The 14,983-nt window shown below is 42.2% G+C and overlaps 2 protein-coding genes across 20 annotated transcripts in view; one reads left to right on the top strand and one right to left on the bottom strand.

The window, feature by feature from the left end:
- The first annotated feature begins 83 nt into the window (after window positions 1-83).
- On the top strand, window positions 84-2,513 carry zar1 (zygote arrest 1). Its single transcript, XM_067997547.1, has 4 exons — window positions 84-855; window positions 1,874-1,966; window positions 2,074-2,148; window positions 2,240-2,513. Exons 1-4 carry the CDS (start codon window positions 103-105, stop codon window positions 2,381-2,383), a joined length of 1,065 nt encoding a protein of 354 aa, XP_067853648.1. The 5' UTR covers window positions 84-102; the 3' UTR covers window positions 2,384-2,513.
- A 9,468-nt stretch (window positions 2,514-11,981) lies between these two features.
- fryl (furry homolog, like) overlaps window positions 11,982-14,983 on the bottom strand; it is a 450,071-nt gene continuing 447,069 nt past the window's right edge. For all 19 annotated transcript variants that reach the window (XM_067987951.1, XM_067987806.1, XM_067987858.1 and 16 more), the window contains one exon: window positions 11,982-14,020. In XM_067987951.1, coding sequence (XP_067844052.1) covers window positions 13,762-14,020 — 259 coding nt within the window. In that variant the 3' untranslated portion in view covers window positions 11,982-13,761. The remainder of the gene's footprint in view (window positions 14,021-14,983) is intronic.

Raw genomic sequence — 14,983 nt, 5'->3', positions numbered from 1 at the left:
AACGAATTGATTCAGTAGATTTAACCAGTGGGAATTTAGCAATTGACTGGTTGGATGGACTATTTAAATAAAGCAACGGGTATAGCACCTCAGCCTAAGATTATGGCTACTTTAGGTGAAGAAGCGTTTGATTGCATTTACTCACCGTATAATCCTTATTCTTACCAATACATAAGTAACAGACCAAAAGGTTCTAGCTGGAGACAGAGAAATTATTTGAGCAACTATGGGGACCCTGGCGAATATTTTGATAACTATCAACGAGCTCAACTCAAAGCCATATTATCCCAGGTGAACCCAAACCTGACTCCAAGAGTGAGAAAAGCAAACACGAAAGATGTTGGAGTCCAGGTTAACCCCAAAACTGATGCTTCCGTGCAATGTTCTTTGGGTCCCAGGACACTGATGATGATGACGACGACGATGAGGCGGAGAGGCGTATTCAGGCGCCGGGCTTCACAGAATCAAGTCCAAGGGAGTCCGGCTAGTATGCCCAAGAATGTTCGGTTCCGGAGGACCATGGCCATCTACTCTCCTATTGTGTCACCCAATCTAAATAACTTCCTCAATAAGGGAGATCGGGATGCTGCAAAACAAGATCCCAAAGAACAAGAGAAACCTCTGCAGGAAGAAAAGAGCGAGTCTGAAGTGGCGAAAGAAAAGGAGAAAGATATGAAAGAGGAAACTGCATCTGAGACAATTGAAGAATCGGAAGATAAAGGAACTACAACAGTGGATGGTCAAGGTGGGATAACTACCGAAGAACCTGAAGGTACAATGAAAGATGAGAAAGAGCAAGACACTGGAAACCCGGTCGCCAATACAGCCAAAAGCGAGAAACGCTTAAGATTTCAGGTGAGAATTTATTTCCCGCGAACCTTTAATCCATCCCACGTGTTAGAATGCCAAACTACAATGACTTCTATTTCACTCGTTCAAATATCCATGGCAGTGATAAATTGAGGTCGGGAATTTTTTTTAAAAACTTGGCCAATTTTTAAGATAGCAATGTACCCCAGTGAAGTATGTTGAAGCACAATGAATTTCCTATTTAAATTGCCAATTTTTAAAGTGAAATCCATTAACTTTTTTTGTGGAAAATGTGAAATTCTACTAGTTATTGTAATAAGTCACTGAAATGGGACATGACACTCTTGAAAACCTATCATACTGGAATCTTCAAATTACTGAAAAATCTAAATGACTTGTGGTGAGCACCCGTTTTCTGTATGAATGCACCCACTTACCCGTCCAGAAAAGTGCAAGTTGGTGGTAATAGTGTATGTCCACCGAGATACTGTAGTTTAACCAGTAACAGAAGTCACTTAAATTCCCTGGAGTTTGGTCAGTCAGAACCGTTTCGAAGACCATCGCAGGGTTATTTGGAGATTGTGAGGAATCCTAGCCCACAATGATAGGCTAACTTCTAAATTCCAGTGACCGTCCAATTGTCTATCACTAATTGTTACTTTAAGCTACCTGAATCAGAAAGACTACTTTTCTTTCCCAGGATCACCACTTGTCATTAAACAATTGGAAAAACCTGGGATATTTCCGCCTGGAAAATTCCAATCCGAGTTTAAGCCCTTATTAGGCGAAACGCTTGCGTGGCACAGAAACTAATGATCACTCACCTTCCTCTAATAGAAAATTATTAAACCCTTTTTTATACAGATGAATTACAGCTCCATTCTGACTCAAAGCTGATTAAATGTACTTGGGGAAAATCTTGTTATAAAACTTTACGAAGTATTAAGAATCTGATTGCTTGGGTCTTGTGCTGTTGGTAATGAGCATCACCTAGTAGACAGCCTTGCAGTGTTTCACCTGGTGTTTGAATTGGAGTCCTAAAACGATTTTACACTCACTTTAGTTTCTAGAGCAGAAGTATGGATACTTCCATTGCAAAGACTGTAACGCCCGCTGGGAGAGTGCTTACGTGTGGTGTGTGCAAGGCACGAACAAGGTACGTGATTTAAAAAAAAAAAAATATATATATATATCTCTATCTATCTATCTATCTATCTATCTATCTTGAGAATCGTTTGCATAATGAATCTCCTCGTCCAACAGGTCTACTTTAAGCAGTTTTGCAGAACCTGCGAGAAAGCCTACAACCCTTACCGTGTCGAGGATATCATCTGTCAAGTAAGTAGAGCAGGAAGCGCACAACCTGTAGCAGTTTACTGAAGAGTACCCAGCATCCGTACAGTGAGACTTGTTTTTTCCTGCCCATCAGACCTGCAGACAGACAAGATGTACCTGTCCTATCAAAATGCGTCACGTTGACCCAAAGAGACCACATCGCCAGGATCTGTGTGGGAGATGTAAAGGCAAAAGGCTCTCCTGTGACAGCACTTTCAGCTTCAAATACATAATTTGATTTCGATGGTAGCGTTGATTCCTGTTAGGACTCAAAAGTTAATGGACCGCAGGAAGCTACTTTATTTTTGTCTTTTGGTTTCTATACTTTAAACGATCGAACAAAGCTGAAGAAAATAAAGTTGTAAAAAGCACGTTAGTGTTCTCTTGCCGTCACTTGAAACCTTTTAGATCAGTTTGCAGTGCCCATATGAAGTGAGTGTTAAGATTAAAATCCTACCCAACGCATTCTTTAAACAGCCCCGGGTTAAGCACTTAAAGGAAACTTGCTAATCTCCGTTATTACTGAAGTTTCGATTTCATATTCTGCGACCTTCAATACGCTTGTCCCATCGGTACTCCATATCTAATGAGCTGGAGGGGAACTGTACCGCACGTGGTGTGAACTCAGTGACCGTGTTCCTGAGCTCTTTGGTGCACTATAGTTATATTGCCGCCTTTTCTGTTCATGTACACCCAAAATCACTAGCAATGAAACGAACCTTTGACAGGGTCAGGCACCTCGATTTGAAGCTGCCCCTACTGACTTCCCTGTATAATGGCCAGTCCCTGCCTATTTCTTATGTTATGTTTAAAATGGGGGTTCCTCGTCACTTTTTTTTATTCGTTCATGGGATGTGGGCGTCTCTAGCAAGGCCAGCATTTATTGCCCATCCCTAATTGCCCTTGAGAAGGTGGTGGTGAGCTGCCGCCTTGAACTGCTGCAGTCCGTGTGGTGAAGGTTCTCCCACAGTGGAAGGCAGTTCCGGGATTTTGACCCAGCGACTATGAAGGAACGGCGATATATTTCCAAGTCGGGATGGTGTGTGACTTGGAGGGGAACATGCAGGTGGTGGTGTTCCCATGTGCCTGCTACCCTTGTCCTTCTAGGTGGTAGAGGTCGTGCGTTTGGGAGGTGCTGTTGAAGTTGGCGAGTTGCTGCAGTGCATCCTGTGGATGGTACACACTGTGCAGCCATAGTGTGCCGGTGGTGAAGGGAGTGAATGGATAGGGTGCCAATCAAGCTGGCTGCTTTGTCCTGGATGGTGTCGAGCTTCGAGTGTTATTGGAGCTGCACTCATCCAGGCAAGTGAAGAGTATTCCATCACACTCCTGACTTGTGCCTTGTAGATGGGGGAAAGGCTGTGGGGAGTCAGGAGGTGAGTCACTCGCCATAGAATACCCAGCCTCTGACCTGCTCTTGTAGCCACAGTATTTGTGGCTGGTCCAGTTAAGTTTCTGGTCAATGGTGACCTCCAGCATGTTGATGGTGGGGGATTCAGCGATGGGAACGTTGTTGAATGTCAAGGGGAGGTGGTTAGACTCTTGTTGGAGATGGTCATTGCCTGGCCACTTGTCTGGCACGAATGTTATTGCCACTTATCAGCCCAAGCCTGGATGTTGTCCAGGTCTTACTGCAAGCAGGCTCGGACTGCTTTGTTATTTGAGGGGTTGCAAATGGAACTGAACACTGTGCATTCATCAGCGAACATCCCCATTTCTGACCTTATGATTGAGGGAAGGTCATTGATGAAGCAGCTGAAGATGGTTGGGCCCAGGACACTGCCCTGCGGAACTCCTGCAGCAATGTCCTGGGGCTGAGATGATTGGCCTCCAACGACCACTAACGTCTTCCTTTGTGCTAGGTATAACTCCAACCACTGGAGAGTTTTCCCCCTGATTCCCATTGACTTCAATTTTACTAGGGCTCCTTGGTGCCACACTCAGTCAAATGCTACCTTGATGTCAAGGGCAGTCACTCACCTCTGGAATTCAGCTCTTTTGTCCATGTTTGGCTGTAATGAGGTCTGGAGCCGTGTGGTCCTGGCAAAACCTAAACTGAGCAGGTTATTGGTGAGTAAGTGCTGCTTGATAGCACTGTCAACTTAAAGGGAATATGGGCAACGTGTCCCAGCTTTGGTTTCCTTTCCCCTCCTAAAATGATGTCTTGATAAGTTGTTCTGTGGGCCACTTACAGGCTTAAATTGCAGGGGGAAAGTTGTTCTGTGGGACAATTGCAAGGGGGAAGAAAGAAAGTTAGTCCACCATCTAGATTCGGTTTCCAATGGCCAATCCTATTATTCTTGCAAATATGAAAGACTGCCAGCTAGAGATCACTGAATTTGGGTAGCAGTAAAATCTAGAGTTGGCACATTATTAAAAACCTTGCATTCTGCTGTAGCTTCTTGATCAACAAACATTTGTTGAGCCTCCTGACAGATAGGGAAATAAAGTTACTAATAGCCTGCAGTCACTTTCATATTTGAAAACACTGGCAGAGTAACTTAACTGTGTCTGATCTATGTGGTGAGTGAACCACTGTTACTGGACTAATACTCTGGAGTCATGAGTTCAAATCCTGCCATGGCAGCAGGGGAATTTAAAAAAAAAACTAGTATCAGTAATGGTGGCGATGAAACTACCTGATTGTGGTTTAAAAACTTATCTGATTCACTGATTTCCTTTTTTCTTTAAGGGTAGGAAAACTGTTCGATCAGTTCTCCTCCATGTTGAGCACCACTTGGAGGAAGCACTAAGCGTAGCAAGGGCACAGAATGTACTCTGGGTGGGGGATTTCAATGTCCATCACCAAGAATGACTACTGACTGAGCCCTGAAGGACAGAGCTGCCAGACTAGGCCTGCAGTAGGTGGTGAATGAACCAGGAGGGGGGAAAACCCACTTGACCTTGTCCTCACCAATCTACCTGTCGCAGATGCATCTGTCAATGACAGTATTGGTAGGAGTGACCACCACACAGTCCTTTTGGAGATGAAGTCCCATCTTCACACTGAGGACACCATCTAATGTGTTTGGCACTACCACTGTGCCAAAAGGGATAGATTCAGAACAGATCTAGCAACTCAAAACTGGGCATCCATGAGGTGCTGTGGGCCATCAGCAGCAGCAGAATTGTATTCCAGCACAATCTATAACCCCATGGCTGGCATATTCCTCTCTACCATTACCAACAAGCCAGGGGATCAACCCTGGTTCAATGAGGAGTGTAGAAGAGCAGCACCAGGTGTACCTAAAAATGAGGTACCAACCTGGTGAAGCTACACCACAGGACTACATAGATGCTATTCAGCAGAAGCAACATACTATAGACAGAGCTAAGCAATTCCACAATCACTGGATCAGATCAAAGCTCTGCAGTCCTGCCACATCCAGTCATGAATGGTGGTGGACAATTAAACTATGTGGGGAGGAGACGGCTCAGTGAACATCCCCATCCACAATGATGGCGGAGTCCAGCACGTGAGTGCAAAAGACAAGGCTGAAGCGTTTGCAACCATCTTCAGCTTGAAATGCTGAGTGGATGATGCATCTCAGCCTCCCCTCAATATCCCCACCATCACAGAAGCCAGTCTTCAGCCAGTTCGATTTACTCCACGTGATATCATGAAACAGCTGAGTGCACTGGATACAGCAAAGGCTTTGGGCCCCGACAACATCCCAGCTGTACGGCTGAAGACCTGTGCTCCAGAACTAGCTGCGCCTCTAGCCAAACTGTTCCAGTACAGCTACAACACTGGCATCTACCCGACAATGTGGAAAATAGCCCAGGTATGTCCTGTCCACAAAAAGCAGGATAAATCCAATCTGGCCAATTACCACCCCATCAGTCTACTCTCAATCATCAGCAAAGTGATGGAAGGTGTCCTTGACAGTGCTATCAAGCGGCACTTACTCACCAATAATCTGCTCACCGATGCTCAATTTGGGCTCTGCCAGGACCAATCGGCTCCAGACCTCATTAAAGCCTTGGTCCAAACATGGACAAAAGAGCTGAATTCCAGAGGTGAGGTGAGAGTGACTGCCCTTGACATCAAGGCAGCATTTGACCGAGTGTGATACCACGGAGCCCTAGTAAAATTGAAGTCAATGGGAATTGGGGGGAAACTCTCCAGTGGCATGGAGTCATACCTTGCACAAAGGAAGATGGTAGTGGTTGTTGGAGGCCAATCGTCTCAGCCCCAAGACACTGCTGCAGGAGTTCCTGAGGGCAATATCCTAGGCCCAACCATCTTCAGCTGCTTCATCAATGACCTTCCCTCCATCATTAGGTCAGAAATGGGGATGTTCGCTGATGAATGCACAGTGTTCAGTTCCATTTGCAACCCCTCAGATAATGAAGCAGTCCGTGCCTGCATGCAGCAAGACCTGGACAACATCCAGGCTTGGGCTGATAAGTAGCAAGTAACATTTGTGCCAGACAAGTGCCAGGCAATGACCATCTCCAACAAGAGAGTGTCTAACTACCTCCCCTTGACATTCAACAGCATTACCATCGCCGAATTCCCCACCATCAACATCCTGGGGGTCACCATTGACCAGAACCTTAACTGGACCAGCCACATAAATACTGTGGCTACAAGAGCAGGTCAGAGGCTGGGTATTTTGCCACGAGTTACTCACCTCCTGACTCCATCTACAAGGTACAAGTCAGGATTGTACTGTCCACTTGCCTGGATGAGTGCAGCTCCAACAACATTCAAGAAGCTCAACACCATCCAAGACAAAGCAGCCCGCTTGATTGGCACCCCATCTACCTCCTTAAACATTCACTCCCTTCACCACCGGCGCACCATGGCTGCAGTGTGTACCATCTACAAGATACACTGCAGCAACTCACCAAGGCTTCTTTGACAGCACCTCCCAAACCCACGACCTCTACCACCTAGAAGGATAAGGGCAGCAGGCATATGGGAACACCACCACCTGCACGTTCCCCTCCAAGTCAAACATCATCCCTACTTGGAAATATATCGCTGTTCCTTCATCGTCGCTGGGTCAAAATCCTGGAACTCCCTACCTAACAGCACTGTGGGAGAACCTTCACCACACGGGCTGCAGCGGTTCAAGAAGGCGGCTCACCACCACCTTCTCAAGGGCAATTAGGGATGGGCAATAAATGCTGGCCTTGCCAGCAATGCCCACATCCCATTAACAAATAAAAGAGACTTCACTTCCAACAGACCAGCTTTGTGTGGTGACCAAAAAGTACATTAGGGATGGGGTTGTACATAGCTATGGCTCCAGAGGGTAGGGTATATGGCAGAAGATGCATGACTGAATTTGGCTGCATTGTAGAAAGCAATTATCTGATTATGCATGAAGTATTACTAAAATGCACAACTTGGATATTGTCAGTGTTTTGTTGAATAGGAGTTAAAGCAAGCTTAAGGTGTTAATTTTCACGTTGGTCATCTTTCTTTAATCTAGCATGTGATCTACATAAGATTGAGAGATAGGAGCAGGACTAAGCCATATGGCCCCTCAAGCCTGCTCTGCTATTCGATAAGATCATGGCTGATCTCTGACCTCAACTCCCTTTTCCAGCTTGATTCCCCCCATCCCCTGATTCCCCTAGAGTCCAAAAATCAACCCAATCTCAGCCTTGAATATACTCAGCATGCACAGCCCTCTGGGGTAGAGAATTCCAAAGATTCACAGCCCTCTGAGTGAAGAAATTCCTCCTCATCTCAGTCTTAAATGGCCAACCTCCTTATCCTGAGACTATGCCCCCTAGTTCTAGACTCTCCAACCAGGGGAAACAACCTCTCAGCATCTACCCTGTGAAGCCCCCTCACAATCTTATGTTTCAATGAGATCACCTCTCATTCTTCTAAACTCCAGAGTATAGGCCCATTCTACTCAACCTATCCTCATAGGACAACCCTCTCATCCCAGACTAAACTTTACTAAAGTTCCCCTTTTGAGGCAACACTATAGTTGGCTAATAGCTAGTACTGCCAAGAGAAACTAATGAGTTTTAGTTTGAGTCCATCTCTAAAGTACTTTTTAAATTCACTTCTGGTTGCAAGTTCTGTTAAAAGATTTAAAATCACAGTTCTTTTATGAGCCTAAGTTTTCCTAATGTCACTATTTCTACTATAGATCCATTACCTTGGACAAAATGTCCAGTGCTTGTTACTAAACCTGTTTTAATATATTAAAGGGGCAGGATCTGAGCTGAAGTTTTATTCACCATGGGTGGTAGAAATAATCGTTTCTATTCAGCATCCAATTATCTGCAGATGTTTCGAAGTGGATATTCTCCCATTAACTGAGTTTTTCCTACACAGGGGTCAAACTGCTCATGAAGAGGAAACTTGTAATATTTCTAATTGGATTTCCTCTATTTGACTAGGAACTAACTTAAAAATGCTATTCTTACCCCTTTTGGCTTGCCATAAGGAAATGCATGTTAACTGCAGGTGGTGGGATGAGAAGAACCCTGTCTCATCTGACAGCTCTTCCAACACCCACATCAACGAAAAGGTGCACTCTAAACATTTCCTTGTGAACAAGTTTAAGTGTAAATAAAATGAAATTAAGAACTAAATATGCCTGCTATTTACTTCCACTGATAGCTTCCATTCAAATTTTTCTACAAAATCCTGGGGCAGCAACATTTCTAAACAATGGAAGCATAATGCAAAATCATCAGTTTTAAACAAGTTTACCTCTGCCACACCCGCGCCCCCCGCCCCCCGCCACCAAAAAAAAACTTTAGCTGCCAGGCTGTGCTATGATTTCACTAATGCTCCTAGTCAGTGATATCAGTGTGGCATAAGTGGGTTTTCCAAAATCACATTGCTGACAATTAAGCACTAAATGGATTTACTGACCACAAGGACTACTATTCTAGAATATGGAAATATTCATATGTAGTAGAGGGTATCTTAAGCCAATAAACCCAGCTTGATGTACTGAAAGTTAAATGATATCCCCTGTTTTTTTTAAAAGAGGAAAAGGGATCCACTTCACTAATCTGGTGAGAACAGTTGATCAGCTCCAGTCTAGAACTTAGACAAGTTCTGAAAGTGGGAGATACTATTTTGTGATAGTGTTGAAATGTTCAACAAAAGTAGTTTTGCTAGAGCAGAGAGAATTGGTCACCTTTTTAAAATATAGCCCACTACATGTTCAGATTCAGGGATGAGGAGAAAACAGGAGACAAAATTGACACTTTTCCTGTAGAAGTGATGGGAACTAGAACAGATCTCCAAACAAAAACTAGAAATCCACAGCAAATCTGTTGTGTAGACCATGTTCCTATCAAAGGATCTACACCCATGAAGTGAAACATAATCTACTTTTTTGTATTTGGAGTTGACAAAGGCCCTACAGCAGTAGTTTTCAAAGTATGGGCTGTGAAACATTGATCACTGGGTCACTTCCCCGCGAGGCCAAGTCCCCCACTGCCTCTTTTCCCCCAACAAGCTCATCATGAAGAGCTGCCCCGACGTACGCTGAGCGCTCTCACTCCCTTATTGCTGCTAGAAGCTGCTCCCTCTGGCGGCATTGAGGGTGGCCTGTTGGCCGCAGTCTGGAGAACAACAATAGTGACCAACATCGAGGAGATCTTCTGGTCTTTTGTGGTAAAGGAGATAGAAGACGAGAAGCAGCAGAGGTAAGGGGAGGGGGGAACGTAGTTCCATTTTAAAAAAAGAGGCGGGAGAAGAAAACAATACAAATTTAAAAAAAATATATAGGTGTTGTGCTTCATGTTCTCAGTAAATTTGGAACGGTTTTCGACCTGATCCTGGCGGCTGTGAAGCCTCCGGGTAAGAATGGGAGGCGGACCTGGAGTAAAGAGAACTATGGGTTTCCAATCTGGAGTCTAATTTCAGTCCGTTTTATTTACTCGCCCCCAGACCTCATCCTGCTGTTCTTTAAGAAGAGCACACCCACCACATCCTGGCCAGTGTACTGGGAGCAGCACGGCGCCCACTCCTTCAACTGATCAACCAAGGCGGCCGCTCCAGGCAGTGAGCTTTTCCTGGAGTTTTTTTTTGGGCGGGGAGGAAGGGGAGTAGAGGTCGACTCCGACTCCTCTTAAGTTTTTTCCTGAACCGCTGAGCTACCGCTCATCTCGTCAGAGTTGCAATTTTTCTTTTTTGAAAATAGGCGTGCACAAAGGACTGAAAATGTAATTCCCCTAAAGGCAATTTTATATTCTAGTTATCTAATTTCAGATATAAACAGGATTGAATTGGTTTCACCATGTGCTGTAGTGTTGGCCTCTTTTTAGGAAGTGACCCTGTTTTTCTCCCCATGGGAAACAGTAGCAGTTTACAACCTAAAAGTTAGTTTTTCCATATATAGCTGGCAAACGTGAACATATCTGACATTTACAAGTTGAAACTACTGTGAAGGTACCTTGTCAAACCCTCATGCCCACCCCTCCAAAAAAATGTATTTAGAAAGTTACTATTCAAGTCTTCAACATCAATGCTGTCTCAGCTACTATAATTTATTTATTTGTATTATTATATTGCAACTACCCTGTAAAACGAGCTGGAGCAACTCACCTGTGATAGCACACTGAAAACATGCCACAAGTCATTAAGTTTGTCATATTTTTGGATCAGTGCTTTCAAAGAATATCTACTGTTAAGTAGGATAAGTGTTCTGTTGTTGCTGCCGTTCACAACAATCTACGTGTGCAAACTGGGTTTTTCAACTCTGACAAGGTTAAAAACAAGAGACAGAAACCAACTCAACAGCGCACCTGATATGCGTGTAGCGCTTTCATCTTTTGATCCAGATTGGAACAAGATCATGAACAGGCAGACCCACCCATCACGTATAAATACGTATACTAGTATATAAAAAAAATCAGGTTGAGTTTCGCTTACTTAATGGTTAAAAAAACAGGTAGAGTTTCACTTAAACTGTATTTAAAATGTTTTTCAAGTAACATCGCTGCCTAATTGTAGTTATTACTTGAAGTGAAGTGGTTAAGCTAGCATGTATTGCCCTTTATTGTGATTTTATGAAAACTCTAGTCAGAAGATATTATTGTTTTGGGTCCCTGGGGTAAATGTTTTTCTTCCATTGGGTCATGAGAAAAAAAAGTTTGAAAAACACTGCCCTAGAGCTTCACAAGGTTATGTGTATCTTCCTAATAAAATACAAAGTGGCATATTTCTTACATCTCCATACCTTCTTGTTAGTTCTCTTAATCTGAGCTGTATTTTTGACAAGTTAGGACTTTAGTCCTTTGTACTAGTGATGAAGGGTAGCAACTAAAATCAGATTGCACTTAACTGACCAACTTAACATCTTCAAGGTCACACAACTACCTTGAAGAGAATATATAAGGTACTAAATGTTTCCTGTTGTACTGATGAGGAGAGGGGCAAAAAAAAAGAACTGAGGCAATCTCCCAGAATGAAGCATTCAAATAACATGGAGCTAACATAGCACTAAACCCAAGACAGTGTTTCAGCATTCTAGCACAATACGCATAGTAGCAGGGGAGCAAGTGTATAAAGATGAGAAAATTGAGTTCTGAATTTAAAAAGCATAGAAGGTAAGGGGATGTTCATTAAGGTGTCTATATACACAGATGGTAATCATCATTTGCAAGAGGAGATTTCAGTAAAGTGAGCTATACAACTAAACTGAGCTGTAGTGGAACTGCTCACTGTTGAGCTTGTGTGTTGAAGGTGGATGATTGACCCCTTCCTCAGTACAAACATCACATTCTTTGATAAACACAAAATAAAATTGCTAAAGATATGAATTTTAAGAAAACTGATGTCACCATTTACCTCAATGATTAACTATGTCCATTAATTATTTAAAACAGCCATAGTACCAAACTGCCAACAAAATAATTTATCATTGTTGAAGAATGATTACAGTGATTTGTTAATTTGCTATGACTGGTTACAGAGCCTTAAATTATGTTAACTACTGTTTGCAGTCTGATAGCGTGCACAGTGCCTTAAACTCATACAATTCATCACAATTATTCCTGTTCTACAGTTCACTTTCTCAAAAAAGGCAAATGCTAATAATTGAACAGTACATTCTATGCTCCATGGTAAGGAGCCCAATAAAAATCACAGTGGATAGGATAGATGCATATAATAAGCAGGGTCATTCCCAGCAAACAGAGGCAGGTACACCATCAATCGGTGATTTTACATTCAATTTCTTTCCCACAGAAAGCCACTGCTGTGAACCGAATCTCAAGTATTCAAAAGCTGGAGGGTTTCAGCATTTCAGTCCTTTGAATATGACGCATGTTGCGTATTCAGTCTTTGACTTTCTTTCCCAATAATGCAGCAAAGGATGGTCCCGAAGTTCAAAATCCACGGGAGACAGAGGAGGAGTAGACAGAATAGTATCTGCTCTCAGGATTATCTGTGAATTCACAGACTGCAGAGACAGCAGATAAAGACTCATTACCAGTACTTAAGTTTTTTTTGTTTTGCATTAGTTTTATACACCTATTCTCATAACAGTGCAATGCACAAATGTACAAGAAAAAAACAATACTGATTTTACACTATACAGGTCTAAAATATTTACAGAGTAAAATAAGTTAGGTGAGTTCTCCTAATGAAAATTGCTAGGATGCAGCACTTCTTTATTTCTGTTGCCACTCATTTTTAAGTCCCTACAGGCATATATTTTTGGTTAGATACCACCGGTATTTATAACATAACCACTGATCAGAGAACATCTAATGTCCACTGAACAGTAAACAAAAAAAAGTAACAGATGCAGGATTAGTTTTACATTGCTGAGTAAAACTCAGCTTAAATTTACCTGTCCAGTATCCTAACTTTGTATAAGATTTTCTACAGCATACCATGGATCATGTTAGTTCTAATACAAAATAAATTTCTTCAAAAAATGTTTTTTCAGGCATGCTTCAAGAGACCTTATGGACTATTAACATTTTTATATTATTCTAAAGCCTGCAATCAATTTGTCATAAATCAAGTTTTAACCTCTTACATATAATCCTTTACCACATGGAAAGTGGCATTAAATGGTCTATCTGTCCATGTAGGAGTTTAACCTCTGTTTATTTGTCCACAGACACTATGAAAACAGAAAGCTGAAATATTCTCATGTGTTTGCCTTGAAGCCTTGCAGGTTATTCAGCCTAAAGCCATTTCCCAGATGATTTTAGCATCATTCCACCTGCTGCAGAGAGCCTGAATGTCACTACTATACATTATTACAAGGGAGCTGGTTTGTCTTCAGAAAATGAAGAATACACGCCCTTTCTTTCTTCCATGCCTTTTTCTTTCCATATGACTGACCGTATGACTGACAGTACTAGTGCAATAAACCATGACTTAATGGTTGCACAGTCAATCCTATATATTTTGTGCACATGGAGTGACTTGCCTCATACTGCTGTTACTTAGTTCTGTACAGCTATTATCCACTCTGTATTTGATTTTTTTCCTGTTGTTTAACATCTGGTTTCTTCATGTGCATAACTATGTTTCTATAGGTAGATGCAATCTGGAGAGTGTTCAAAAAAACAAATTGAAGCTGATGTGAGGGATGTGTTCAATATACATGATGCACCTTCTTGTCAACACTGGAAGGGATGAATATTCTGAGTCACTGCTGTAGTTTAAAATCCAGTACTTAGAACATCTGCTGCAGGTGTTGCCTTTGCCAGAAGCTGGTATGACTGCACTGTTCGGAGAGACTCACGAATCTGCATATTCAGTTCCATCAGTTTGGAGCAGACTTTGGATAAGTCCTGGTTCGACCCCACCACAGCAAAGCTGCCAGTTTGGCCCAATGTCTGATGGCGGAAATAAATGTGCAGAAGGGTTTGTACTGGATCATCATCACCATTTCCAAAAATATCATTGGGCCATACAGATCTGTGGGTTAAAAATATGGAAAAGCATGTGTAAGTATTAATTTACAAAGGAACCATCCAAGTTTACACGATCCGTAATAAAACTACATTAACTCTGTATAATGCACCTAAATCAACATTCTAATTTTCTTTTGAAACAATTCCAATATTTCCCTTTCTTTAATGTTAGATGCATTAAGTAATGGACCTACTAATAAGCATCAGCTTAAAAATTCAGGCGTCTCTAATTCTTGAACTTGGTACAAATGAAAAGGACACTCTAGCTAATATTCAAAAGCCTCGATCAAGGTTAAAAAGTAGAACACAAATTCTCTTACAGAATAGTGGACATATGGAACAAACATCCAAAGGTAGTGGGGCCAACTGACATTTGAAAAGGAAGCTGGATCAATGTTGAGAAGAGGGATTGACAGTTAGAGGAATATTACCGGTACTACTAGAGTTTTTTTTTTAGGAGAGGGAAAGAATGAAGAGTGTTTCTTAGAGTAAGGCATTAAAAGGTGGACGGAGTGGGATAAGCCCACAATAGGATAATGATATATGATCAGGAATGGGAGAACTGGTAATAGGGATAAGTATTCAACATAGATAACCAAATATATCTTGGAACATAATGATTCTCCTGCAGCTGGGACAATAAAAATGTCAACTGTGGAAAACAATCAGCTAAGTTTGAATAAGGAACAGCAGATCGATACTCTTGAAATTAGCTCAAATTACATTTGATTCCCAGGGAGAAATTTTTCAGAACTTCCCCTCAGGAGATCAAATAAGTGGAGTACATCCACAACAGGATAGATTATGCAAGATGGGTGGAATGGGCAGCCTTAGTGAGCCAAATAGCCTTTTCTCAGTCCATGCTTTCTAATGCAGATTAATGTTCTTATATATTCACCAATAATGTCATCGATCTACTTGTTTGTGAAGGGTGTTTATGCATTAATAGCAAATCATACACAAATAA

Source organism: Heptranchias perlo, chromosome 1, assembly GCF_035084215.1.
Source record: "Heptranchias perlo isolate sHepPer1 chromosome 1, sHepPer1.hap1, whole genome shotgun sequence".
In the NCBI taxonomy this organism is placed as follows: Eukaryota; Metazoa; Chordata; class Chondrichthyes; order Hexanchiformes; family Hexanchidae; genus Heptranchias; species Heptranchias perlo.
The sequence above is the reverse complement of the archived record's forward strand: the minus strand, read 5'-3'. Positions and strand labels throughout refer to the sequence as shown.

Coding starts and splice junctions, on each gene's coding strand:
- zar1 (XM_067997547.1), top strand. CDS start 103: ATGGCTACTTTAGGTGAAGAAGCGTTTGATTGCATTTACTCACCGTAT. Junction 856..1,873: donor AGAAACGCTTAAGATTTCAG/GTGAGAATTTAT, acceptor CACTCACTTTAG/TTTCTAGAGCAGAAGTATGG. Junction 1,967..2,073: donor GTGTGCAAGGCACGAACAAG/GTACGTGATTTA, acceptor CTCGTCCAACAG/GTCTACTTTAAGCAGTTTTG.